Consider the following 27,382-nt stretch of genomic DNA (forward strand, 5'->3'; position numbering starts at 1 on the left):
AGTAATGATTTCAAAAGTTATAAAAAAGATGACTTTGGTGCCATCAGCTAGAATCAAAACCAACACATTTAGTACTCCAGCCACATTTCCTACTGTTTGAGATATCAATAGATAGATGATGTTCGTCCATCATTTGCTAAGATGACTGCGATCATGCAATTGTTCTGTGGATTCAAAGATTGCTTGTTAGACTGATTTGAGCTCGGAAGTATTTCTCGCATGTTGGACACCAGTGGGATAATTCTGTATCAGAGATGTTGATTGCCTTGTCACATTTTCTCTTGCGTTCTTCATTGCATGCAGATTCAGCAATTGTAGCTCCTTTCTGAGTTGCGACACGCCAGAAACCTCTGTCTTGGGTGAGTTTTTCTCAAGAGTTAGAATACAAACCAAACTGTTTGAGGTAGATCTTCATATTGTCCTTGAACTGTTTGCGCTGTCCTCCTACAGGTTATTTTCCTTTGAACAGTTCACCATAAAGGTACGGTTTTGGGAGCCGTGAATCAGGCATGTGGAATATATGACCTGCCCAATATATCTTGTCTTGTTATTTGATTTTTAACAATTTACAGAGGCAGGTCATATGGAAATGGTACAGTTTCATGGCATGTCTGGCATATACAGTCCAAGTTACATAAACATACATGAGGATAGTAAGAATCACTTCCTCCCATATATCCTCAATCTTCCCCTGTGAACTGGACCTGCTACCTCAACTGATCTGCATCTTTTTTACTCTTTTATATCCAAAACAAGGCATATTGCCACTTGGCCATAAGGGGTTACTAATTGGGATTGTGTCTAACAGGGGACTGTAGGGATTTGAGCAGGGAAATGGCTGTTCACATTACATTTAAACTTCTGCAAGTTAGTACAGTCAAGGAAATAGGAAAGGAATTCCAAAGCAGTTTGAGAAGATAAACTGTTAGAGTAAAAGACTTTTCAGTATCTAAGGACTTCACAATGAAGGGGTGAGATTTTGCAGTTTTTTGGTTAGTCGAGAATATGTACATCAAGGGGGCACATTGAAGTACTCGTAACACAGACACGGGGATGCAATATGACACGAATAGGACAGAGATGGGAGCTTGGCCGATATTGTGGGACCTATTAGATTTGAAACTCTTTTTTGAACACTGCCTTAAGAGTGAAAGATTAGTAGTAGATGCACCAGCTCAGATGTGACACCAATACTCCATGCATGAGCGAATTGTGGCTTTGTAAATACATAGAATACTCTCCTGTGCAAGTAATTTCTAGCATGGTAGAGGGAGCCCATCTTTGCAGCAGAGTTGGTAATGTCTTCAGTGTATTGTTCTAATTCATGCTGCCTGTGAATATTAGGCTGAGGAGTGTGAGTGTTGAGCTCTCAGGTAGAGTGTTATGTGTCATGGCAATTGATGGTTGAAAAGGAGAAGAAACTTAGTCTTAGTAGCATTAAATGTTTCTATTTACTTGCCTCCCCACGGGGGGGGGCAGAGTCAGGCACAAGGTCAGTTTTTAATGTGCAAAAAATCCAGCTCCTAAAAAGAGGCACTCTGGATAGGAATAAAAATAAAAATTGTCTCAGTTATGTAGAATTCCTCCACTGACCGAGGAGAGAAAAGGCGAAGTGTAGCATTATAACAGATACTACACTGTGATCTTGGCCTGAATGTTACCATCCATTTACGGCCGTATTCCACTACAGACTGAAAGTTGTTTTCTAGGGTTTTGGCATCCATCTGTCTTGGGAAACAGTTCTGCACCTCAGATTAGTTTGCTGCTGAATTTCAGCCTCTTTTGTGACTGTGCAAGCCTGTCCAGGATCGGCAGGCTGTTGCAGATTCCACAGATCTAGTTGGTGTTTGGTCGTGAGAGACCTGTTGCAGCTCTCTGCCGTCAGTGCTCTCTCATCTTGCTCATCAGATGATGAAATTATTGCATGTAAAGAATGTAAATGACTTACATTTCTTTTTGTCAGGAAAAAAAGTTAAAGCCAAGAATTTCTGGGTGTTGGCTCTTTCTTCTTGTTGCTCTTGTCTTCCCTGTTTTCTTAGCGACAAAAGTTCCTCGTAGAGTCTGACAAATAAAAACACATTGTGGTGCTTGTTCAGAATGATAACGAAAATGAAAAAAAAAAAAAATCAATGGTTATGTCGAAATTAGTACCATATCCAAAGATTACAAAAAATGAAAATAATTAATTATTAATGAAAATTGTTTTCAAAGAAATTACAAGTCTTACTTAAATAATAACCAGAAGAGTTTTTATGATAGCAAAGGAGATAACTGCATGAAAATCAGGAGATTTCAAAATAATAATGGCGGAATGCTGGATTGTGAAAGTAAATGTTTTTATGTAATAATGCAATATGTTACTAATTTCAACATCACAATTAAGTCGATAACATTGCTTTTAGTTGAAAATTTTCGATTTTCGTTATTATTTCGAACAAGCACCCACGGTTCAGTAGAAAATAAAGATTAAAACTTTAAAACATAAAGAGTGAACATTTCAAGTAATCTATCAGGTTGGTGAGAAAGTTTTTACCGATTTATAGAATGGGTATTTTAAATCATTGTGACTTATTTTATGCCTATTGTTATTGCTTAAACATATCACCATGATTAATTTGTAAAATTTTTTTTTTTCACTTAATTAAAGCATCATTCATAGTTTTCTGCAATTTTCTCACTTATGGTGACACAAAAACGGTCTTTTTTTTAGTCAACATAGAGGGGGGGTCCATCTTCCATCATGATAATGCTCATCCTCACACAGCACTACTGGGTTTACATCATGAGAGGGGACTAAACATAATTCAGATTCATATTTCACATCAAAACCTATAGAATTTTACAAGCTCATTGAGAGATGGAATCAAGTTCTAGCGGGCAAAAGTCATTGTAATGAATAAAGATTTTCAAAATTTGTGTATGATCTTATATATATATATATATATATATAATGAATAAATGACAAACGTCTATATTCCAAATTTCATGATGTTGACCATCTTACAATTTATTCCTTTAATTCAGTTGAGATCTACAATCCTTGACAATATCTGTTTCATAGCACAAAATCAATCACTTATTATTTTATCAATCAGTGAATCTATTTTGCCCTTAACTCACCAGAAGAAATAGCAACGATCAATCAATGAAAAATGGCAGAATGAAAGAAAACTATAAGGTATTTGCAACTTCTCTTTCAATTTTCGGATTTTTAAAAATTATGTCCAAATGCATTTAATTTCCTTTTTGGTGGATTGATTGTTGCTATTTCTTCTGATAAGTTAAGGGCAAAATAAATTCACTGATTGATATAATAATTAAGTGATTGATTTTGTGCTACGAAACAGATACTGTCAAGAATTGTAAGTGTCAACTGAATTAAAGGAATAAATTTTAAGATGGTTAACATCATGAAATTTAGAATATAGACTATTATCATTTATTCATTATATGCTCTTAGGTGGCTTAAACAGGCTTCCTCCAAAGGAGGAAATTTAATGGGAGTATGAAATTCACATGTAGTCTCCAGTCGCATGTACAGTGCCGGCAAAAAGAAAATCCGCACTTGTAATTTTTTCCAAACTGCAAATTTAAGCTAAATTTAATGTAACTGTTCAAACAACCAATACTTCATTTGATTCGCGGACATTTGCCGACTGTGTATATCCTCATCAGAGAAGATGACGACATTAGTTTTTTGCAGCTCGTATAGGGAGGTGTCGATGTCCTCCTACAAACAGTGCCTGGAATGACCAATTAGTCAACCATCTGGTATTGACCAGGCTCAACGTTGTTTAATCTTGGTGATCTACCAAGAACTGGTGTATCAACATGATTATGCTGTATATTGAGATTATATATATATATATTTTCAATTTGTCTTTACATAAGCAGTAATTTGTTGCTACACAGTCATGAGCATATTTCGGTCTTCTAGTGTTTAGTAACTAGAGACCTCTTCAGGCAACAAACGCTTATTTACGAATACTGCTTATGTAAAGACGAATTGAAAATGTAACTTACTCTACTTCTGTATTGAGCACTCTTGTATTAACCTCGTTATATTTCATTGGTTACCCTACTTTTGAAAAATAGCAAATCATATATATATATATATATATATATATATATATATATAATAGGACAACAAGAGTATGAAATGAAGACACAAAACTATATATTGGCAGATATAGAATGGATCATTTATTGAATAATGGAATACAGGCAAATTTTGGAGGATAGAAAGGACTCTTTATGCCAGGGAATTTCGAAGCCTATTGCTTCTCATCAGAAGAGTAGAGAAGGTGCTAGGTAGCATGGGGGAGATGCGGCGTCTAGCGTAAGGTTCATACTATATATAATAAGCTTCTCCTTATTTATTTAGAATTCAATAAAGCTTCCCCCAATATTCTATAATTCCTCTTAATCTTTTACATCCCTAATGAACCTTATGCTAGACGCCACATCTCCCCCATGCTACCTAGCACCTTCTCTACTCTTCTGATGAGAAGCAATAGTCTTCGAAATGCCCTGGCATAAAGAGTCCCTTCTATCCCCCAAATTTTGCTTGTATTCCATTATTCAATAAATGATCCATTCTATATCTACCTATATATAGTTTTGTGTCTTCATTTCATACTCTTGTTGTCCTATTGTATAAGCTCCAATAATTATTGTTGAGCTTGGCATTATCCGGATAAGTCTCCTTTTGTGGAATTGATCTTTCTCTTTTCCTTTTACATTAAGCTATATATATATATACAGGGTGGCCACAAAGTCACGCACCAATGTTAATTAAAAAAGTTAAAAAATTAAAAAAATTTGTATGAAGTTTAAACACCAATATCGAAATTTGTATGAAGTTTAAACACCAATATCAAAATTTGTATGAAGTTTAAACACCAATATCAAAATTTGTATGAAGTTTAAACACCAATATCAAAATTTGCATAAAGTTTAAACACCAATATCAAAGCTTGTATATAAAACAGAACAAAAATTTAAAAAAAATTATAATTAAGTCAACAAATCCAATATTTTCCAAAGAATGAAATCCAACAACCAAAATGTGATCCCTTACTTTTGACGCAACAACATTCCTTGACGCTTCACTTCTTTTTCTTTTTCAATTTTTTCTAATAGAATTCGGTGCAGTCTTTGGCCCTCTTTCATGCCTTCGTAGCACAACAGATCATTCCACTCGCCATCGTTTGGAAAGAATTCTTCTAAATTCAGCTTGAATTCTGGAAAATCAGTGTCCGTTATTTCCCCCTTTTCTTCTTTCCATTGTTCATTGTTTGCATTTTTCCCACGTTCAATCTTGTTGCAAGAATTTCCTTCTGAAAAACTGGGATCACTCGGATCTATGAATCAAAAAATATTAAAAGGCGAACAAATTTAATAGAAATTAAAAAAAAAAATAAATAAATTATGATAACAAATAATAATCAATACAAAAGTTAAAATGATAAAAAATTATTTGATTCAGACTACTGTTCTCATCTTGAGTCTTATTTTTACAACATTTTGGCTGATGTAAACTTCGACATTTGGTGCTTGTTAAGACACAGTCGACAGATCGATCTTTTAAAAATATGTTGTTTTAAGCACAAACAATATTATATACTTAATTGTCATGTAGAAAATAGTAAAATATCCAAAAATTAATCATTGAATAGAAATTTATTTCTAGTTAAAAGTAATTTTTAAGCAAATTGGGTAAAATCGCATTTTCTTAGACTTTATAAAGTAGGCAGTAGGAGGCTAAAGCCAGGTGGACATAACTCCAAAAAGGAATATTTTAGATTACTTGTGTCATGGCTGCAATATTTGCTGTCTACAGCGATAGACATTTTTTTTTGTTACTAAAAACACAATAGCAGTTGTTCTACTCAATAGATTTTCGTAATTTTTGGTTATATTACTATTTTCGACATAACAATTAAGTATATAATATTGTTTTTGTTTAAAATGACATATTAAAAAAAGCGATTTGTCCGCTATAGCTTAACAGGCACCTGACTTTCTTCAGGTATATTTTGTCGAACTCAGGAATCTTTTTTGTCAAACTCTAGAATCTGCACAGAATTTCAAACAGAGCCTTTATTTAATACCACAGAAAATTGTTGTTAAGGGTTAAAGAGGATAAAAAGATTGTGGAAGAAGAACACCAACCAGACCTCCACTGAAGGAGTGTAGAGAGTGCTGAAATCTTGAAGAAGCTTATTGCCACTCAAATTCCAATGATTGTTACTAGTGAAAAATCAATGGTGAACAACTGCTGCAATAATGTAAAATGATTTGCAATGGTAATAAAAACAGATGCAGAGTGCTGGAAATCTTAGAAAGTTTGTTGTCACTTGAATTACACGGAACATTATTTGTTATTCTCAGTGAGCAATTACTGATAATGACTTGTATGAAAACTTTGATTGAGTAAATAATAATAATAATGTCACATGTCGAGACTGTACACACACACACACACACACACACATACACACACACACAGTTGATCGGCAGGGTAAAGTAACCAGCTGATGAGTGCAGATCTGTCAAAACTGACGTCGCCAGAGGTGATTAGGTTAAGTAACTGATCTCACAGCTGCTGGGGTTAAACACCTACAAGAGAACAGGTCGATATAAACAAGTGAGATGGCAGAGAGAAGAGAGTCAAAGAGCGACAGTGAATCACAAATCATGACGCTGCACTGTGTTGCTGAAATCTGCACACCTCTGTTCCCCTCTCATGTCTACCGACTGAAGCGCGTAACACAGAGTGAGAAATAACAAATGTTTTATATTTTTCTAACCAACGATTTTTTTTGTTGCTAGTTCTTTTCTTGGCTGATGAGCAACTGCTATTTGTTCAACACAGCTACATCAAAATAATAATATAAAGGAGTAAGAAGAAGAAGTAAGAAATCTTATAAACTGTGCTCCTTCCCTCTACAAAAAAAACAAACAAAAAGAGAGAGATAGCACTAACCAGACCTCCTCTGGAAGAGTATGGAGAGTACAAGGACCTTGGTGCAGGCTTACTGACACCCAAATCCTTGTTACCAGTGAGAACTCAATGGTAAACGGCTGTTGTGATAATGCAATGTCATTTATATAGGTTATTGAAAGAGTTGGAGAGTACTGAAAATATGGGGAGACTTGTCACTTAGATTCCAGGGAACACTACCAATTATTATCTTTGATGATAAACTGTGTCATCCAAGAGAATACAAATAATAATAATAATAATAATAATGATATAAAAGGTAACTTATAGAAGGCTATACAGTGCAGAAGTGTAATGGATCAACACAAACTGAAGCAAATGAAGACATTATAACAGAAGGAGTGTTCCATCGTTATATGTCTTCATTTGCTTTGGTTTGTGTCGATCCATTACACTTACTTGTACTTGTAGCGACATTCACCCAGGATATGTTGAGCCGGCTCGAATAGTGTTTACTGCATCTCACTTCAAAGCCATCCACTCTCGTCGGTCGGCAGCAGAGTCGACAGCATGATCCAGTCATTCACGGTTTCAGTGATGGAACCGTTATAACTCCGCATTGTATTGCCTTCTGTAAATTACCTTATATACACACTAAACAATGCTTCAATAAAATTACATTAACCTCTTAATAATAATAATAATTATAATAATATGGAGACTAACACAGATGAACCACAAGCGCAGACCAGACAAACTGCTACAGAAACAAAAAATGAAGCGCTACATGAAACCAAGAATATGGAAGCTGCATACCTATAAGTTCTCTAACCCTCCCCCCATCCCCCATTACCACATCACTGTCCTCCCTCCCCCAAAAAAGAGTGAAACCAAATAGCCAAATAGTCAAGAAGGAAGGAAAGACTGAGGAGTGAGCACTGACCAGACTTCCACTGTATAAGTGCAAAGAAAACTGGGACCTTGGGGAGGCTTATTGCCACTCAAATTCCAGTAAAGACTAATGGCCACTGCCAACGAGAAATCAATGGCAAGCAGCTGTTGTGATAATACAAATTTATTTGCAAATGGTGTCGAAAGAGGTGGAGAATACTGGAAAATCTGGGAAGACTTTTTGTAACTCAGCTTCCAGAGAACACCACAAGCTGTATTCAATGAGAGCTTTGATAACCTGTATGAAAGCTCCTTGTGAGCCCATAATAATAATCTGCACGCTTGTTGTCATTGAAACTCCAGATAACACCACAAGTTGTTCTCAAAGAGAAATCTTTGATGATGGCTTGTGTGACTACTCCTAGTGAGTAAATTTATAATAAAAAAGTAAAGGGGCTTAACATGAGAGTTCATGAATATTTTTATGAAATCAAAGTAGAATTGAAGCACATGTTCCTGCACGGAAATTCTATAGCAAGCCCCACTCCCCCCAATGGTTTACTTCTGCTTGTGCAGCTGCCATTTGTCAAAGGCAGCATGCATTCCGCAGATTCAACCGACATAAGTCCAGCGCAAATAAACAGAAGTATATAGAAGCTAGAAATAATTGTAAGAGAGTGATAGAGACAGCTAAGACAGATTACTCTGAAACCACCAGAAAACGCATCGAAGCACAGAAATTAGGAACCCGGGATTTTTGGAAAATCTACAACAGCATAGTAAATAATGGACAGTCAACTATTCCCCCACTATCAAACGATCATGAGGTTGCTTGTACGGCAACTGACAAGGCTAATCTGCTTGCCAGTCGGTTTGCCTCAAACTCCACACTGAACTCGGTACACCACTCACTCCCTGATTTTCCTCTGCGAACAGACGCTTCACTAGACGATTTGAAAATCACTCCTTCTCAGGTACATGCTATTATAAAAAACCTAGACACCTCAAAAGCGTGTGGACCAGATCTCATCCCGGCTGTGCTATTAAAAAAATGCTCTGCCGAGGTTGCTACAGTTCTGTCCAAACTTTATAATAAATGCTTTAACGAATCTTGTTTTCCCGACTGCTGGAAAACCGCCTCTGTGGTACCAGTCTTCAAGAATTCTGGTGAAAGAACTGACCCACTAAATTATTGCCCCATTAGCCTCCTCTCGCTTTTCGCCAAAATATTTGAGTCCTTAGTTAATCAAGCCCTAGTCCAGCACCTAACAGCTGCTAAACTCCTGACTGACAAACAATATGGATTCAGGCAAGCCCGTTCAACAGCAGATATCTTAACTGTAGTTTCTGAACGTATATACCGTTCATTGGATAAAACAGGGGAGGGTAGAGCGGTGGCCCTCGATATATCTAAAGCTTTTGACAGGGTATGACACGATGGTCTTCTAAGGAAAATTAGATCATATGGAATCACTGGAAGAATTCAAATGTAATTAAATCCTTCTTAAGTAATAGAAAAATCAAAGTTGTCCTCGACGGTCGTACATCCAAACAATACGACATAAATGCGGGAGTACCTCAGGGGTCTATCCTTGGACCTCTATTATTCCTGATATTCATAAACGACCTCCCTGATAAAATTGTTTCGGAGATGGGTATATTTGCCGATGACACCACTCTCTATAACAGATATGAGGGGAAAACAAATGAACACATATCCAAGGAAATGGCAGAAACACTAGAGGATGACCTCTAATCCGTAGTGGAATGGGGACAAAAATGGTTGGTCACATTCAATGCTGCTAAGACTAAGCTTGTTTCCTTCAATAACTACAAGAAACCTTCTCTACCACTAATAGCAATGGCTAAGAACACATTACCTGAAAGTACTTCTTTTAAACTCCTCGGCCTAACGTTTACAGGGAATATGAACTGGAATAGATACATTGAGAGCATTGCCAAGGCTGCTGCAAGGAAGCTTGGCTCCCTCTACCGTGCTAGAGAACTACTTACGCCTGACAGTATCCTATACTTCTATAAGGCAACCATTCACCCATGTATGGAGTACTGTTGTCACATCTGGGCTGGTGCATCTGCTTCTTGTCTCTCGCTCCTGGACAGGGTTCAAAAGAGAGTCGCCAACCTGATAGGTCCTGAACTGTCATCTAGGCTTCAGCCTCTGTCCCATCGACGAGATATTGCATCCCTCTGCCTGTTCTACAAATACTTCAATGGTGAATGCTCTGACGAACTGCAAACACTTGTACCTCCCCGGCGTAACTACCCCCGACAAACCCGACAAGCTACTAAGTCTCATCCCTTTACAGTAGAGATCCCTAGGTGCAAGAAAGCCTTTTACTCCAATAGTTTCTTCCCCAGAACTGCGGGTCTTTGGAACTCCTTTCACGGATTCTGCTTTCCCAACTGCAACGATATGCAGAAGTTCAAGTGTAATGTCAACAAACATCTTTCTACTCATCTCCCTTCATAATGACCCCGCTAATTAAGTCCCTGATAGTAGCCCCCTGCTTCAAAGTGGCACTGTGCCTTGTTTGGGGTGAAAATTGAATAAAAAAAAAAATAAATAAATAAATAAATGGTGGAAGTAATTGTGACCCAACGGGGCACGGTAATGTTTAGTGGTTTGATAACTTAACAAAAAGTCGTGTTTGATTTTTCAAATTTTTTCTTACCTTGAATGTCTGCAACAAGTTGGCAAATTTCATGCAACAAATCTGCTTCCACGGAATGGTCATCATCATTTCTTGGATGGTCATCATCCGGTGAATTTAGACTTCTATCATTATCATTGTCATCCACATCTTCGAGCGCAAGCACCCTCATCTACAAAGAAAAACCGTTTGCTTAGACTTTATGAAAATATCATTAATAATAAAGATGTTGTACACAATTGCTTACACATTTTCAATAATGAAAATGAAAAGTTTAACATCGTACAAGGGATGTTCCAATGTAATGCCTGTTCTTTTTTTATTTAACATAAATGGATCAGAGGGGATTGAAAATTGCATTGCTATGATGACTGAACTTATGCATTCATGACCTGAAAGGTTCATCTCTTTGCTGCAGATATTAATAGTGTGAGACTCTAAAAAAAGCAACCCCTGTCATGGACGTGCATCAGAAGCAGAGAGGCAGCATTGAATTCCTCCATGCAGGAAAAATTGAACTGAGCAAAATTCATCAGCGTCTGTTGAACATTTACAAAACTGATACAGTTGATGTTAGCACAGTTAGGAGACGAATTCGTTGATTTCAGAGTGGCGACAGAGATATGAATGCCAACGTGTGCTCCAGATGCCCAAGCACAGCCATTGTTCATTGCTGGCAAAAGTGCATTAAGAATGGTGGCGACGATGTAGAAAAATAAGTTCTGGAGCAAAAAACGGTCGCTGTTTTAATGATAGTACTCCCGTCTTTATAGCTTTTTTTTTTTTACACGGTGGTCACCACTTATCAAGGGCCGGAAGCCACTCAGGGATAAGGGTTAATTCCAAGTACAGTACGTTAGTGTGGAGATTTGATGAAGTGTTTACTTAAGGGGGCGGTTCATTAGAAATTTGTTAACGTTGGACTTGAAGACATCCAAGTTGTAGTCAGGTGGGAAACAGGCAAACGGAACAGAGTTCCACAGGCGTGCAGTTCTAAGAAAGAAGCTTTGTTCATGGAATCCACGTTTTGATTTAGGCACAGATAAAGAGTGGGGGAAATTTTTCACAGTGGATTCAGCTAGACGGGTGTTTTTCGTGAAAGATTGGCGAGGGGGGACCGGAGATTTGAGTTCAGACAAGCACCTGCCATGGAAATAACGATAAAACAAGGATAGGCTCGCAACGTCTCTTCTGTGGGAGAGAGGTTGCAGGGTAGAGAAAAGGGCATCCTCCACTAAGCCACGGAGTCTATTTTGTACTCTGTCAAGGCAGGATAGGCTGTTTTTAGCAGCTCCTGCCCAGATATGGCAGCAGTATTCCATCCTTGGACATACTTGGCTTTTATATAGATAGAGAATTGCATCAGTAGTGAGATATCTATTTAAATGATACCACTCTCGTCTTCATAGCTCTTCAACATTTTAGTTTTTGAGTTCAAAAAATAAGAAACCCTACTTTTGGAACAACTCATATTTTTTAAACTTTTAATCTATATTGCCACCGAGATGTATGAGCCTACTATGATTAGGGGCCAGATTTATAGTAGCCATCTTAAGTGGGGAGTTGGGCAACAAGGTGTTTGCTCACATTACATCACAAAATGTTATGTTAGTACAGTCGAGGGAAACAGAGAGGAGGGAGGAAATTTCAAAGGCAAAAATTTGCTGAAAGAAGTTCAAGTAAAAAGTTTCAGGTTATCTGACGACCTTTACAGTGGAATGGACCTGTTAGATTTGAAACTGAAGAGTTAGCAGAGAAGGGAATAAACGAAAAAGGAGAAAAAAAATCAAATATACAATAAATAAATGTTACCATAACGGTAAGCCTGGCAATATCCAAGAATACAATGTACCAGTTAAACAAGTTTATAAATTCAAATATCTGGGTTACTGGATCATATCTGATGGAAGGTGCATGACTGAAATACAAAGTTGCATAACCACAACCAAAGTCACCTTCAAAAGATTGTCATCAATCATGACCAACAGAAACATTAAAATAGACACCAATTTCAGAATACTCAGAAAGTATGTATGGTCTGTTCTATTATATGGTTGTGAGTGCTGGATAATCACCAACAGCATGAGGGAAAGACTAGAGGCAACTGAAACTTGGTTCCTGGGGAGAATTTTGAAAACAGAAACAAAAACAAACCCGGCAGTATTAGAAATGGCAAACGCAGAAAGGTTTCTAATAAGAACAGTATGAAAAAGACGAATGATATTTATGGGCCATGTCTACAGAAAAAGCGGAATAGAACAAATTAGCTTGACAGTAAAGATCATGTGTAGAAGAAGCAGAGGGCAAAAGCGAGAAACATACTTGACAGTCTGAATACCTGCGCAACATCAAAAATGATGAGCAACAATGAATTCATAAATGCCTTGAGAGAGAGAGAGAGAGAGAGATGGAGGCCATAGCCGTCAATGCAGGACACCATTTGATGATGATGATGAGAGGAGGAGGAGGAGGAGGAGGAGGAGAAGAAGGAGGAGGAGAAAAAGGAGGAAAAGGATGATGATGATGATGATGATGATGATGGCCAATAGAAGTTACTTTTCTACCTACCTGCCTCATTTTCTTGTGTTTTAAATGCTCTCTATTTAATCTGAAATATTTACTTTTCAAGAGGTCTAAGCCAACAAACATGGTCATCACATTCTTCATGTGTCGGTAGTCATCTTTGTTGGATTAGACCTTGTGAAAAGTAAATATTTAAGATAAAATAAAGAGCATCTAAAACTATTTAAAAACACAAAAAAATAGGCCAGGTATGTATAAAAGTCACTTTTATTGGCAATGGTAACATTTATTTATTGTATACTTCAATATTTGACCCTTTTTCATTTGTTGCTTCTTTGTTAAACCCCCAAAATTCTTTTTTGCATTCTAATATTATCCCATTGACTACTGTACACTCATTAACCCTTATCCTCGAGTGGCCTTCAGACTTTGATAAGTGGTAACTTCTATGTAAAACAAAAAGTAATTGCATCGGAATCAAGAAAAATAATGGAATCGTCCCATCACTAATAGGGAACCTATGCTAGTAAGTAGCAATTAAGTTTGCTAGTGCGAATTTTGATAAGTGCATGTCCAGAGTGGGGTGACATGAATTGGAGCAGATATCAAGCAATCATATTCTGTAGACAAAACAGGAGTTTAACGAGATAAGAATATGACACAATGTCATGTTTTTGAATGAGAAAAAAACAATGGCTCTGAAATTTTTCTCTCGGTTGGAGTATGTGAACGGGATGTGCTAATGATGCAGAAAACTGATGATTTCAGTGGATGTTACTTTGATGTCAGCACGTCATCCATTTCTTACATTAATGAGTTAGTAAGTAAATAACTGGAAAAAGACAACTTTAATCTCTCTCCTCAGCTGACAGCCTGTTTTTGCTTACAGTGGTTAGCTTGCCAATCACGACAATTCTATTTTCTCCAATAAAACTGTGATGTTTTCAAGCAAGAGAAACAGGTTTTCAAATCAGTTCTCTCCAGGAAGGCATGTGAGCAAGACCCACTTATAATGTAGAATGATCTAAAGCAAATGTTACTGTGATGATCTAAAGCAAATGTTACTGTGATATGTCACGCATTTCAAAAGTTAGAAAATTAAGAAGGAAATAATTATTTAACTATTTAGTCTCTGTCGCCCTCTCTACATCTCTCTCCTAAATTTATTCTCTCTAATAAAACCTTGCAGAAAACATGTCTTTCATGCATGAGATGTTTTATTTGTCTTAATTAAACAGACAACTACTGACCACTAGATGAGATGATCATAGTTACTCATGAAACACATGGAAGAGAAACAGTATCAGACAAGCACGTATAAATACCCTTTATGCTAATGATGTAGAGAACTGATAATTCAATCTCAGTGGATGTTACTTTGATGCCTGTGTGTCACTCACCCTTTTTATATAATATTTTGATTGCAGAAATTCCCCTCTGGACCAAATTATGATAGGTTTGCAATAACAGATGCCACATCCGAATTTATTACATCTAAACTTTGACTCACCATCTTATGTAACTTATGAACGCCGTTACAGGCACGTTTATTCGTTATAATAAGATCCTATCTTATTTCCTACAAGTGACATCATCACGATTGCCAAGATCTACAGTTGAAGTAGTTCATATTTTCCCCTCTGTCTAAAACATCCTCCCACTCTCCCAGTCAAGACCGGGTAAATATGTAACCATTATATCTATATTGACCTGACACTCTTATTAACTGGATTAAACACTCATACTCATACAACTACCATTACACTTCACAATTCGAAAATAATGATTTTTCTCCAGTAACATTCCGCCTATTCTCATTGGCTGCAACCATGACATTCTAGTATTCCAGATTATACTACATCATACAAAAAACAAACACGTCAGCCCTTAATCAATATAGCCACTCAATCGCCAAGCATTATTTTAAATTAGTTATACTTTCCTATCGTTGCTTTTCCTCTACTTTACAAACTACTGTTTACAAAAATTAAGCATAACATTTAGCTTAGAGTTACACAAACAAAATAGTCATAACTTTCATATAAACAAGTTAGTGCAGCTAGCTTAGGTGATTTTTACATCTACTGCACATACCATGGCATCATAAATCATGCCAATTCGTATTATTTGGATTAACATTATTTACATATTGTTATAAATTATGTCGCAGCTTTCTTTATATCATGTCTGGTTTCGGCATCCTAAATTATGCGATGCTAAAATGAACTGATCTTTTAGTAAACGATTAGAAACTGTTCTCTGTAACCGATTATTAACAGAAAAACAACGAACCAATGATACTTACATTAGATGACAACATTTACCCAATACACGGCGAGTTTTTTTTTTTTACTTTCTTTGTATGTCAAATAATTTATGCTGCTAAAGTTCAAATTCCCCTTTGTTATATTGCCTACGAATATACTTAGTTATATATTGGTTCTTGTCTTTTTTTTTTTGTTTTTAATATAGTTGTTTTTTGTTGAGTTCTCTTTGCTCAGACATTTACTTTTTTATTTTGGTACATTTTACCTTAGCACCAACTACATCATTTCCTTTAAACTGACAACTTCTATAGGTTTTAGACTATGCTGAATAACACAATCGATTTTAACTTTGACGGAGACAATTAGTTTTCAAGATATAATGACATGCATTATGCATTGTAATTCACTGTTCTACATATGCGTGATAAAAAGTGTACTTCTCTCCGCATGACACTGCCACCCACTCCCATTTAGTTGGGAGGGTATAGTTTTGTGGGTAGGTATGCTGACAACATGTATCAAGGTTGAACTTGGGGCAAATATTTTGGCAGTTCCTCTCCCCCCCACTCATAAAATGGGGTGTCTATTCTGAAAGCCATTCTTACCATGGCAAGGTTGGTCATGCCTATTCCATACGATGTTCTTAACATGAGGAGGTTAGGAGTGTGTATTCCAAACCAGTTCTTAACGTTAGGACGTTGGGGATTGGCCACCAACAACAACAACAACCATGGTTTATTTTTTTACGAGTAGTTTAGGGGTGTCTATTCTGAAACCCATTCTTAACATTAGGACGTTGGGGATTGGTCACCACCAACAACAACAACAACCATAGTTATTTTTTTACTTAGAACTGCACGCATGTGGAACTCTGTTCCGCTTGCTTGTTTCCCTCCCGACTTCAACCTGGATGTCTTCAAGTTGAACACAAACAAATTCCAATACTATTGCTACACTATCCCATTGATTACTGTACACACAATAACCCTTATCCCCGAGTGGCCATTGGTGGTGAACTCCATGTAAAAAAAAAAAAAAAAAAAAAGGAGAGGGGCATGTTTCCACTGGGCAACGCCGGTTAACAGGTCCTGCTAGTTTCTTATATTGGTAAGTTAGTAAGTAAATAACTAGAGAATATAACCTTTTTAGTCTCTCTCTTCTTAAGTCCTTTCTCTCCAATAAAACTGTGGTCTAAAATGTAAAGGCAAATAAAAATGCTGCAATAGAATAAACTACTCACGAGCAGCATTGTGTTTGTATTGATCATCAAGTGACGAGATTGGAGAAAGAAGAAAAGAAAAAAAACGTGAGTTTGCAGATTCTTTATATACATGTGGCATTAATTTGCATATGAGGGGGGAATAGCGGCTGATCAGAGTTCAGTCAAGCACTATAATGATAGGGCAGCGACAGGCTTGCAATGTCTTTTCTGTGGGAAAGAGGTTGCAGGGAGGGAAAAAGGGCATCATCTATTAGGTTTCAAAGCCTGTTAGTTTATCAAGGCTGGATAGGGTGCGCTGAGCAGCTCCTGCCCACACGTGGCAACAATGCTCAATTTTAGTGCCTACTTGCTCTTATATAAATAAAGGATACCTTCTGGAGCGATAGAGTGATCCAACCATTTTTTTAGTGATTTTAGCAACAGATTTGACGTATGAGTTCCATTTCAGATCAGGAGAGAAGGTCAGTCCCAGACATATAAGTACGTAATAATGTTTCCATCTGAAATGTGTTAGTTTAAAACGTCACCAATTTATACAAGCAACGTACTGAATATTCAAAAATAAAAAAGCAACAAAGTAAATGCATCAATAAGTGTATTTTCTGTTTTCCATTTCTTGAACTTTATTTTCGTCTTGAATCCTCCGCATTTTTTTTTAACATTAACTGCAATTCAACATTCACCATTAAATTGACGACTTTTTATAGATTTTCGGGTATGCTGAAAACGAATATCACATTTACATTTGAGGCAGACAGGTAGTTTTATGGATATTAAGACCTTTATAATCTAATGTAATGTCTTATGTTTTCACTGGCAGCCATCTTTTTTCCAACTGAACAAATATTAATGTGCATGCTTGTTACAAAACACACCCTTTCCATTGTAAGAAATTCTCTTACCCGTTTTTGCCTATGGCAGAATGAAAGAGACACAGAAAAGCAACAAAGGCTCACCTTAAATCCAAGAATAATTTTATTTACAAAAGGGTAAAAAAGGAGTCCATATTGCAAAAGAGTGCCCTCTTTAGCTTCTGCCAAATGGCGGGTAGTTCTTGCCTTGAAAGGCGTAGGTAGTTGTAGTTCTTGCCTTGAAAGGCGAAGGTAGTTTTCTTCTTGTTGAAGATGCTGGTAGAATCGGCCGCTCGTAAAATTGGTTGAGGGTTCTCGAATCCTTCCAGACTGTCGATACGAACTGGTGCACTTTGCGATCGATGTTCATAAAATAATATGCCCTCTTGCGGGCAATGATAATGAAGTAATTAATCCGTAGAACATTTTAGCCTCCGGCTAATATCCGCATTTAAATGAGCGGAGAAATAAATGGGGTAGAACCATGCCTTAGTTCATTAGGCATAGAGCGAGATTACGCGCGTCGGCTTTGCTCGACGCCAAATTGAAATCTGTTTTTTGAAACACAAAATTCCCGCCACTTCTGAATCCTCCGCAGCAACTGGACAACGCAATACCATTGGTCGAAATAATCGCGTGATTGTAAATCACGCGGTTATCGCCCTTGCTTCTGAAATTTCTAACACCATGTTAAGAATGGTGACGGCCATTGAAATTCATTAAGTAATAAATTGGAAAAAAATGTTTTAATATCCAAAAAACTACTTGTCTGACCCAACTTTGAATGTGATATTCGTTTTCAGCATACCCGAAAATCTATAACATTCGTTAATTTAAAGATGAGTGTTGAGTTGCAGTTAAAGTAAAAAATTTACTCCGTTGTCTATAGGTCGTTATGGTAATTCGTTAACTTGCATCCCCATGAGGGTGGACATACGGTCGGTTTTAATGTGACACAAATCTAGCTCCTCAAAACGAGCAGTCTCGATTGGGACAAAATATTTAAAAAAAAAAAAAAGTCCTTAGTCTAGAAGGATTTTCGGTACTTGTGTATCTATGTTACCGCGCTGAAAGAATAACGTTATTATTTAGGAACCTATTCTTAACATGGTGAGAGGAAGGTATTCTGTAACTATTCTGTAGGTACTTGTACAGTTTAATCAAGACATTAAAAAATGAAAATATCGAAAAATGTTTAAATTGTACGTATCCGTTATGGAACGAAGTTCTCCAAAAAAAAAAAAAAAAAAAAAAAAAAAATTCACTTAATTTCATCAAGTAGTTTTTGTTTTAGAGCGAAAAAACAATTTGTTATGATACCGAGCAAAAGGTTCGATTTTTAGAAAGAAAAGCTAGTATTAAAGATGGGGAGGGAGTGTCGGCGCTTTAACTGGAGTTATCTCCCCGTGGTGTTTCTAAACTACAAACAAAAATTTAAAAAAAATCCAAGATGTATGTCTGCCTTCAACGCGCTCTCATAAAAACGTGTTTTTCAGCTGTAAAAAACAAAAACAAAAAAAAAAAAAAAAACTACGCGATCAAATTAAGTGAAAATTTGTTTTCGGAGATCTTCATTTCAAAACGGATACGTACAATATAACCTTTTTTTTTTTTTTTTTTCGATATTTTCATTTTTTAATGTCTTGATTAAGCTGTACAAGTACAATTCCTGTATTTTCATCGAACAATGTAATAAAGAAAAACATCGTAAAAATTGAATTTAACTTTAAAATACTATTTAAAAATAAATAAATAAAATAGCGCGGTAACATAAGTGCACAAGCACCAGATTTTCTTTTCACTGATCAAGGATAAAACTGTTCCTTGTGAAAAAAAAAGTCGACAAGTCAATAAACATCAAGTTATTGAAAAGTATTAAAAGAAGAAGAAAAAAAAAAAGAATTTTAAGACGAAATATTTTTGCCTGCAGTAATTCTTATATATATATATATATATATATATATATATATATATATATATATATATATATATATATATATATATATATATATATATATATATATATATATATTATTCATAACAAAAGTAATTATTCCTATTTACAATGCCTCCCCACGGGACCGAGTTAGACACCAGGGTCGTTTTTTAATGTGGAGAAAAGGAACAAAAATAAAAATTGTCTCAGTCGTGAAAGATTTCTCCTCCACTGACAGAGAACAAGAAATTGAAGTGCAGCAACTGCAGCATCTGAGGAACAGATACTACACTTTGATCTCTTAATTATTAATGATTTTTAATTTGCTCAAAAGGAAAAAGAATAAAAAATACAGACTCACTCTCATTGTATCTCCCGTGATTAGTGATTATGTTGCTATGGTTACCCACAACAAATGCATAAAGAATTATTTTATAAGCCAAAGTTTCGTACAAAGGTATTGTTAATTTCACTGTATGTATAACGTTTTTTTTTTTTTTTTTTTTTTTTTTTTAAATATAGGACATTTGTGACCATTTTTATATGCACAGCGACATGAGAAATCCATTTCTGGCCTTTTTTTTTTTGTCGAATGAGGTACATTTTGTTTTTGTTTTTTTTTTTTTTAATTTTCGAGAATTTTGTGGAGAATCGTAGTGATGGCGAGAAATTTCACCAGAATATTTCAGTGATGGAAAAACGTTTTAAAGGAAAATACAACCCTGGCATTTTGGCAGGTTATTGATGGAATATAAAAAAGGGTCAAGAGGACAAACATTATTTAAACTGACGATTGTGTGTTTTTCATTCATAACCAATAATAATAAAATATGATTTATAGTTGTAGTGGTACTCAGGTCTCATAAGATCCCCTTTTCCACCACAAATAAAATAAAATAAAACATGTGTAAATAAACGGTGTTTATTTACACATGTTTAGTGTCCAGAATGTGTGTCTAGATGGTATTTATTTGCTCCCCCACCGAGCAAATTAGGCACAAGGCCGATTTTTAATGTGAGGAGTGAAGGGAGGGGGAAGGGAAAAAGGAGACCAGCTCCCGAGAGGTGGGAAATGGGAGCTGGTTAATGGTCAGGCATGTGGGGTTGCCCCCACATCTGGTCTTTGCTAGTCATAACTAGTCATAGCTAGTCATAGCTTGCAGCATCTGCCGGAACAGATACTACACTTTGAGATATTAAATCTTTTATTCATGTTAAAAAATACAGTCAAAATCAACGATGAACAAAAAACTTAAGCACATGGCCAACTCAAAAGGGGGGGATTTTGGGGGTTGTTGGTCATCCTTGTCACTCCAGAACTAAACAAAGTCAAAGGTTTCTCCCAGCTAGTATCTTCTTTCACCATAATACCGCATTCACCCTTTCATATTGGGGGACGTCCTAGTAACTCCCAATTTTTAAAACATTTTTTATTGACGTGTAAAAACAAAAAAGATAACAATAAAATGGTACAATAATTCATTTGTGTCGAGGGCGGGGGAAGAAAAAACAAAAAGTGATTAGTAGGACCCTCCTAACCCCGTTTAGTTGATAGACTGCCCGTTCCACTAGGTTTGTAAAAGGAACCTCGCTTCTGCGGGTCAGTCTCTAGGTGGGGATGCCCTCTAGATTGTGGGTAAGGGATGGAGGTTAGTTTGTATTTCTTTTTCTCCAAGATGGGTAAAATTTAGAGGAAGGGGTGAAAACAAAAATTGCAGGTAAGAGGGGATGGGGATCTTGGAGGCTTCCTAATCGGGGAGGGATGGAACACACACTCAGCTAGCTGAGAGGCTACTTGTTTAATTTTACTTTACAGAACTACGCGTTCCACACCTAGGCGGGGAACACGTATTCAAATTTGACTCCTCCTCGTACACACAGACTTGCCACATGTATCCATCTTCTGTCAAATGCCGCGCGATGCAGCCTTCTTTGTCACATCTGATCTTCGCCCGTAGTTGGTGTTTAAAGAAAGCGATCAGATCTTGATCAGAAAAAGACAACATCCCCCGGCAACCATGCAGACGCGACGTCCAAATCACCATTCTCGCCACGGCCAGGATCGTAACGTAGACCATTTGTCTTTCCCGGTCCCACGGCGGCCTCACGTTGTCCACAACATTGGATACTGTAATTGGGCGAGGATGCTCAGGATCGATGCGAGCCGTCACTCCGCTGACATACGACCAGTACTGGCGGAGTTCGCGGTAATCGAAGAAAGCGTGATCCGTAGTTTCTACGGCCGTTGTCCCACAACGGGGACAATCAGGCGACTCCAAAAACCCGGAACTGCATTGTATGTTGTTGAGTGGAAGTGCATTTCGGGCCAATCGCCAGGTCAGAAAGAACTCCGAATTGTTCAGATGACTCGAACCTGGCGCCCAGCTCCACGCGGAGCGGATCTCACTCTGCTGCCACCCCAAACGCGTGCATAGCGGGTCGTCAGCGGCCCCCTTCACTAGATCCCTGTGGAGTTCCCTACGGGTAGCAGTCACAAGGTCACTGGACCTTGGTAGTCGTTTTAGCGCGGCTCGGCACTCTTTCATGTAGGCAGATTCTCCCCGCGGCCTGCGACGGCTCTCGATGGAAGGGTCGAGAACGAGGTCGGGGAAGGCGGCAGTAACCACGGGGTGCCACGGTTGGTCATCCTGCATATAGTGGCTCAGGAAGGCCAGCCTCTCAGCATCTCGATGACACTTCAAGTCCGGCATTCCCAAGCCTCCCTCACATGGACGTTGAATACAGACCTGTCTACTCACCCAGTATCTTCCTCTGTCCCAAAGAAGTGAGGACAAGAGTTCGACAAGAGCTTTTAGGTGTTGTGCAGGCAGGGGAAGTACGGCCAGTTGGTAAAGGATGAGAGGAAAGACGTAACTGGTGCACGCCTCAGCCCTACCCTTTAAGGAAAGTTTCCTAGGAAGCCACGAATTGACTGCAGCCTCCACCTTTGACCGTACCTCCAACCAATTCTTGTCAAGCTGGAGACCCGGTCCGAACCACACGCCGAGGATCCGGACCGGGCCATCTGTCCAGCTGAAAGGCGCAGGGAGGTTTGCGTTGCCACTCCATGCGCCCAACCGCAGTCCTACCGACTTGTTGCGGTTTATCTTGGCCCCCGTGATTCTTTCGTACTGTGTGAGTGCCTCCGACACGACCTCAATGTTTCTGAAGCCCGACATGAAGATCGTGATGTCATCGGCGAACGCGGATACCTTGGCAGCTGAGCCGCCAGGCAGAGCCATTCCGCGCAGGGCCGAATTTGCCTCCCCATGTCTCAGCTTGCGGAGAAGAGGCTCCAAAGCCAGGACATAAAGCAGGGGTGACAGCGGACAACCCTGACGAACCGACCGAGAGATAACAAAGGGTTTCGAGCGCTTTCCGTTGACTTGCTTGACCAAAAGGCCAAAGATAGACTCCCAGGCGGGTCAAAAACAACTGGCAAAAATGTGCCGTATACCTGACAACAGAGACGCATGACTGTTGCCGGCGCTGTCAAACACAAGTGTAACTTAAGAAAATTGTAGCAGGCCTATGATGTGATGAGAGTTCTTTTGGCCGGTGACTGAAACTATTAGTAAGAGTTTCGTATGAGAGGTTTTGTTAATTATTTAAAGTAACTGATAAAAATTTAAGTAGAACCCCATTTCTGTAGGGTTTTAAGAAGCTACGAATTTGAAAGGGTTGTCTAGGCATGCACAGACGTTAGTTTTCTTGCTGTCCCTTAAGTGAAGGAAAGAAGAAAGGAAAACGACAGGGATGAATTCTCGTCAGCGGCAGTGGAGGCGGTGGATTTTTCCACACCGCGACAGTTCTTGCAAATGTGAAAGTTATTGAGACTGTTGTTTTGACAAGAAAAAGCAGAGTGTCCTTTGTTTTCTCAGCAAGAAAACAGGCTTAATTTTTGTGTGTGCTAGGAGAAATAGAGAAGAAGGTAAATGTTCTTGCGTGCAGCTGAATATCTGCATTATTCACGGTGTGTGTGTGTGTGTACATATGGATAATCGTGTTTTGTCATGTTTGCGGAAAAATCGGTAGCAACAGAGTCATTAACGTGAATAGAGAAGTGGGCGAAGAGTGAAGAACACAGAGTGCGGAGCATTAAGTGAGAAGTGGGTGAGTGAGTGAGTGAATTTGTTTAAATATTTGTTGATCGGCTCCCAGGCGGTGTGAGAAAAAAGGTTTTGAAAAATATTTTTTTTTCTGAGCGTTGATTGGCCGCGAAGATCACTCTTTTGTCACATGGTATGCTTTCAACTACGTCCACCAAACAAAACACATTTTCAGTTTTTGTTCCATGCAGAATTTGCATGGGCGTATTTTTTTTTAATCGTTGTGCCTCTGAAATTTATCTTTTTTTTGTTTGCGCGCATAATTGTGTTTTTATTTAGTCATTTGCTATTTTTAGAACAAGAAGTGAATGCATTTTTTTTAGGTTTGTTTAACCCCACACAGTACATGAAAATGGTTGGTTGGTTGTTTTTGTTTTACGGCATATCAACCCTTTTCAGGTTATTTAATGCCGAATCCAGTGATTTTGAAGAAAAGTTTTTAATAGAATATATAGTTTTTTCAAGTCGATTTCTATTTAACCCATAGTTGGAACCCTAACAAGTACTACCACTCCGGGTCATGGTGGACCTGGGAACAATGGCAATTAAAGGGTGGCTCCACACTCCCCAAAGCTCGCAAGCTGGGGCCTCACCATCGGATATAGTTTAAGGTCATATCCAAGACCTACATGAAAGTTTGAATTCCTGGATGCAAAGCCATTGACCGGTCATATGGAAGAAATAAATGATCATCATGTTTTTCATAACTGCCGTCTTCTGTGTTCATCATTACAATGAGAAAAGGTATTGTCCATTTATGTATAAGAACCATTTGATAAGATCATCATCTAAAAAATATGAGTTAGAAAGAATATGTGTTAGAAAGTATTTATGTTATATAAACACTCCCGTTTTATACAGAACTGTCAAAAGCATAAATGCAAATCTCTCGGTCTATCTATCTAGATATCGAATCGCCTCTCAAAGTGTATTTATATGTACTCTCTCTCTCTCTCTCTCTCTCTCTCTCCCTTTATATATACTTGTTAATGTCTCCATCCCATCTCTTACAATATGAACATCTCAACAATATGAACACTCACAATGAATATATATAATAACTAGCATCTCTTCCAACAACATGATTAAGACTCTAATCTCTCACTAAGACTCTTACTCTTCTTATAACATGAACAACAAAAGAACGTTCATCATTCTAATAATAACACCACTACATAACACTAATCCCCTAGCTTGTTTTGGGTAGGATTGAAACTGCTATCTTCAGACCAATGCTCACCCAGAACTATAACAGACTCAATGCCTCCATCCACTGCACCACACGCCCCAAATGTTGGATGTTTTGGTCCTATAAATCCAAGTTTTCATTCTTATCTGGTCTTCCATCATCGGGTCTGCATGAAATGGTAATATATATTTATTTTTTATTGGAATCCTTTCAGATGAGAAATTTGTGTATTTATTTATTTGCAGACGGTCATCTTCATCTTCATAGTTGTTGCTGTTTCAGCACGTTTCATATGAATAAATATTTTTGCAGGCGAGAGTGCTCTTTCTCTCTAGAATGTTGGCTCTTCAGCCTCACTTTCTGATCCTTGTGTCACACTCTTCCACTTTGCAAGGAAGATAAATACTTCAATATCGAGCTGGTTTTAGTATCTGCAATACTGGAGTACTAGCAAGACCCGTGGAAATTCCATAGAATCTATCTATATATCTATAAAAGTGAACGTGTCTGTCTGTGTGTCTGTGTAACTTCCCTATGCAATAACTCTCTCAATTTTAAGTCTACAGACTCGAAATTTGATATACAGGGTACTGAGATTTGTGAAAATCTTTGTGATCCATTTTCGGACAGAAATTTGGCTGTTAAGGGGTCAAAGTTCAACGATTTGACCTTTGAGAAATCTACCAAACTCCTCCGCCAATTTTGGGTATAAATAATCGAAATTTTAGATATAGGTTCCTTGGACATGGATCTAACTTAATAACTTTATTTGAGCCCAAAACAATAAATTTTAAGTTGTCATAATAAGGGTCAAAGTTAAAAAAAATTGACCGCTTTTTTTTTTTTTTTTGTTGCTCAACATACACCTCAAATACCCGGGCAACGCCGGGCAAGCCGGGCAACGCCGGGCACCTATGCTAGTATATAGATAAAGGCTGATTAGAACATTTAGATTGGAAATGAAGGGAGTATATAATAAAATATATTAAAAGAGGAATTAAATATAAGAATAAAGATCTTAGAGTATAATTAGAGAAAAGGAAGTAAATATACACAAATAGAATAAAGAAATATAAAAATATATATAAGATCGAATTTCTATTCTCCTTATATCTATCCGTCTATCTATAAAAGTGTGTGTGTGTGTGTGTGTGTGTGTGTGTGTGTGTGTGTGTTTTGTTAATATTCGAAATGTTGATTCGTAAGTCTTTTCGGCATGATGAAAACGAATATCACACTATCTCTCAATTTTCAGTCTACAGACTTGAGATTTGACATAAAATCATTTTAATCAGTGTTCGGCCAGAAATTTGGATGCCAAAGGGTCAAAGCTCAACGATTTGACCTTTGAAAACTCTACCAAACTCTTCCGCCAATTTTTGGTCTAAACACTTGAAGTTATAGATCTATGCTACATGGACATAGATCAAACTTTTTAATTTGATTTGAGGCCAAAATAATAAATGTTAAGGGGTCAAAATTGGGGTCAAAATTAAAAAAAATTTTTCTATCTGCGGTCTCTATCAAATTACTCAGACAATTTTTGGTCTAAATATTTGAAATTTTACATAAAGTGTGTTTAGACATAGGGCAATCTTTTTAATTGGTTTTTGGCCGAAAATTTGGCTGCCAAGAGGTCAAAGTTCAAAAGATTTTACCTTTGCAGTCTCTAGCAAACTATTCAGTCAATTTTGTGGTCTAAGCATTTGAAATGTTACATAAAGGGAATTCAAACATGCAGCAAGCTTTTTAATAGGTTTTTGGGAGAAATTTTCGCTGCCAAAGTTGAAAGAGTTGACTTTTTCAGACTCTGCCAAACTTCTCCATTAATTTTGGGTCTAAACACTTAAGATTTTAGATGTAGGTTACCTGGACAGGAGTCAAACTCTTTAATATATATATATATATATATATATATATATATATATATATATATATATATATATACACATCCACATAAAGAAGTTATGAACAATACATAGGGCCTGAGCAAAGCGGGCTGAACTGCTAGTATATATAAGGCTTCCTTCAGTCTTGACAGACTATGGATACCCAACTGTAAGTGTGCCTGCGTATGAAATTTTTGTGGCAAGAGTTGCGCAATCTCCAAGCTCTCTTGAGTCGACATTGTTGAATACCAGTGGCAAGTGGAGGTTCAGAATTACTAGAAAAAATGCTGATATAAGCGAAAGGCACATATGACGCCTAATTTTCCCAAATAGTCACCCATCTGGTACTGGCCAGACTCAACATTGCTTAACTTCAGTGATCTGATGAGAACCGGTGTCTCAACGTGTATATATATATATATATATATAGCCTGCCCTCTCCTTGTGTAGAGCACTGTTGTAAGCGATTTGACCCACTGCTTGTTTTGAAATCGAGCACTATAAAAAGCGGCGATCAAATATTTATATAAACACACATTTGATTCTCCTTATATCTATCTATTTATTTCAATTGGGGTATGATGGGGATCAGATCAATTATGATGAAAGGAGAGAAGCTTGGTTTTTTGATGCATTAAAATTAACCAGCCACCTTTTTCCCCATTTTTAGTTTTAGACAGACACCAGAAAGAATTCAATGACTCTCACATATGTATGCATATATATATATATATATATATATATATATATATATATATATAATAAAAATAAAAGTTACGATAAGTTTACTAAGGTAATCAAAATGGTAAACTTAAAATATATTATAAATATTAAAGAGTTAATATTTACAAGTAAAATAAACTCAGCCAGATATAAAAAGCTCAATA

The 27,382-nt window shown here is 37.3% G+C and overlaps 1 protein-coding gene across 2 annotated transcripts in view; it reads right to left on the reverse strand.

Annotated features, from left to right (window-relative positions):
- Positions 1-27,382, reverse strand: part of LOC145256328 (fibrous sheath-interacting protein 1-like) — a 100,290-nt gene that overhangs the window by 59,840 nt on the left and 13,068 nt on the right. The window contains exons 1-4 of one of the 2 annotated variants that reach the window (XM_080115105.1): positions 19,670-19,765; positions 10,531-10,681; positions 5,081-5,363; positions 1,949-2,061 (exon numbers count right to left, since the gene is read on the reverse strand). In XM_080115105.1, the coding sequence (XP_079971231.1) occupies positions 1,949-2,061; positions 5,081-5,363; positions 10,531-10,681; positions 19,670-19,675 (553 nt within the window). In that variant the 5' untranslated portion in view covers positions 19,676-19,765. Of the gene's footprint in view, positions 1-1,948; positions 2,062-5,080; positions 5,364-10,530; positions 10,682-19,669; positions 19,766-27,382 lie in introns of those variants that run through there. The other variant, XM_080115104.1, reaches the window with a different exon arrangement.

Source organism: Euprymna scolopes, chromosome 32 (genome assembly GCF_053919585.1).
Source record: "Euprymna scolopes isolate OS-2025 chromosome 32, ASM5391958v1, whole genome shotgun sequence".
NCBI lineage: Eukaryota > Metazoa > Mollusca > Cephalopoda > Sepiida > Sepiolidae > Euprymna > Euprymna scolopes.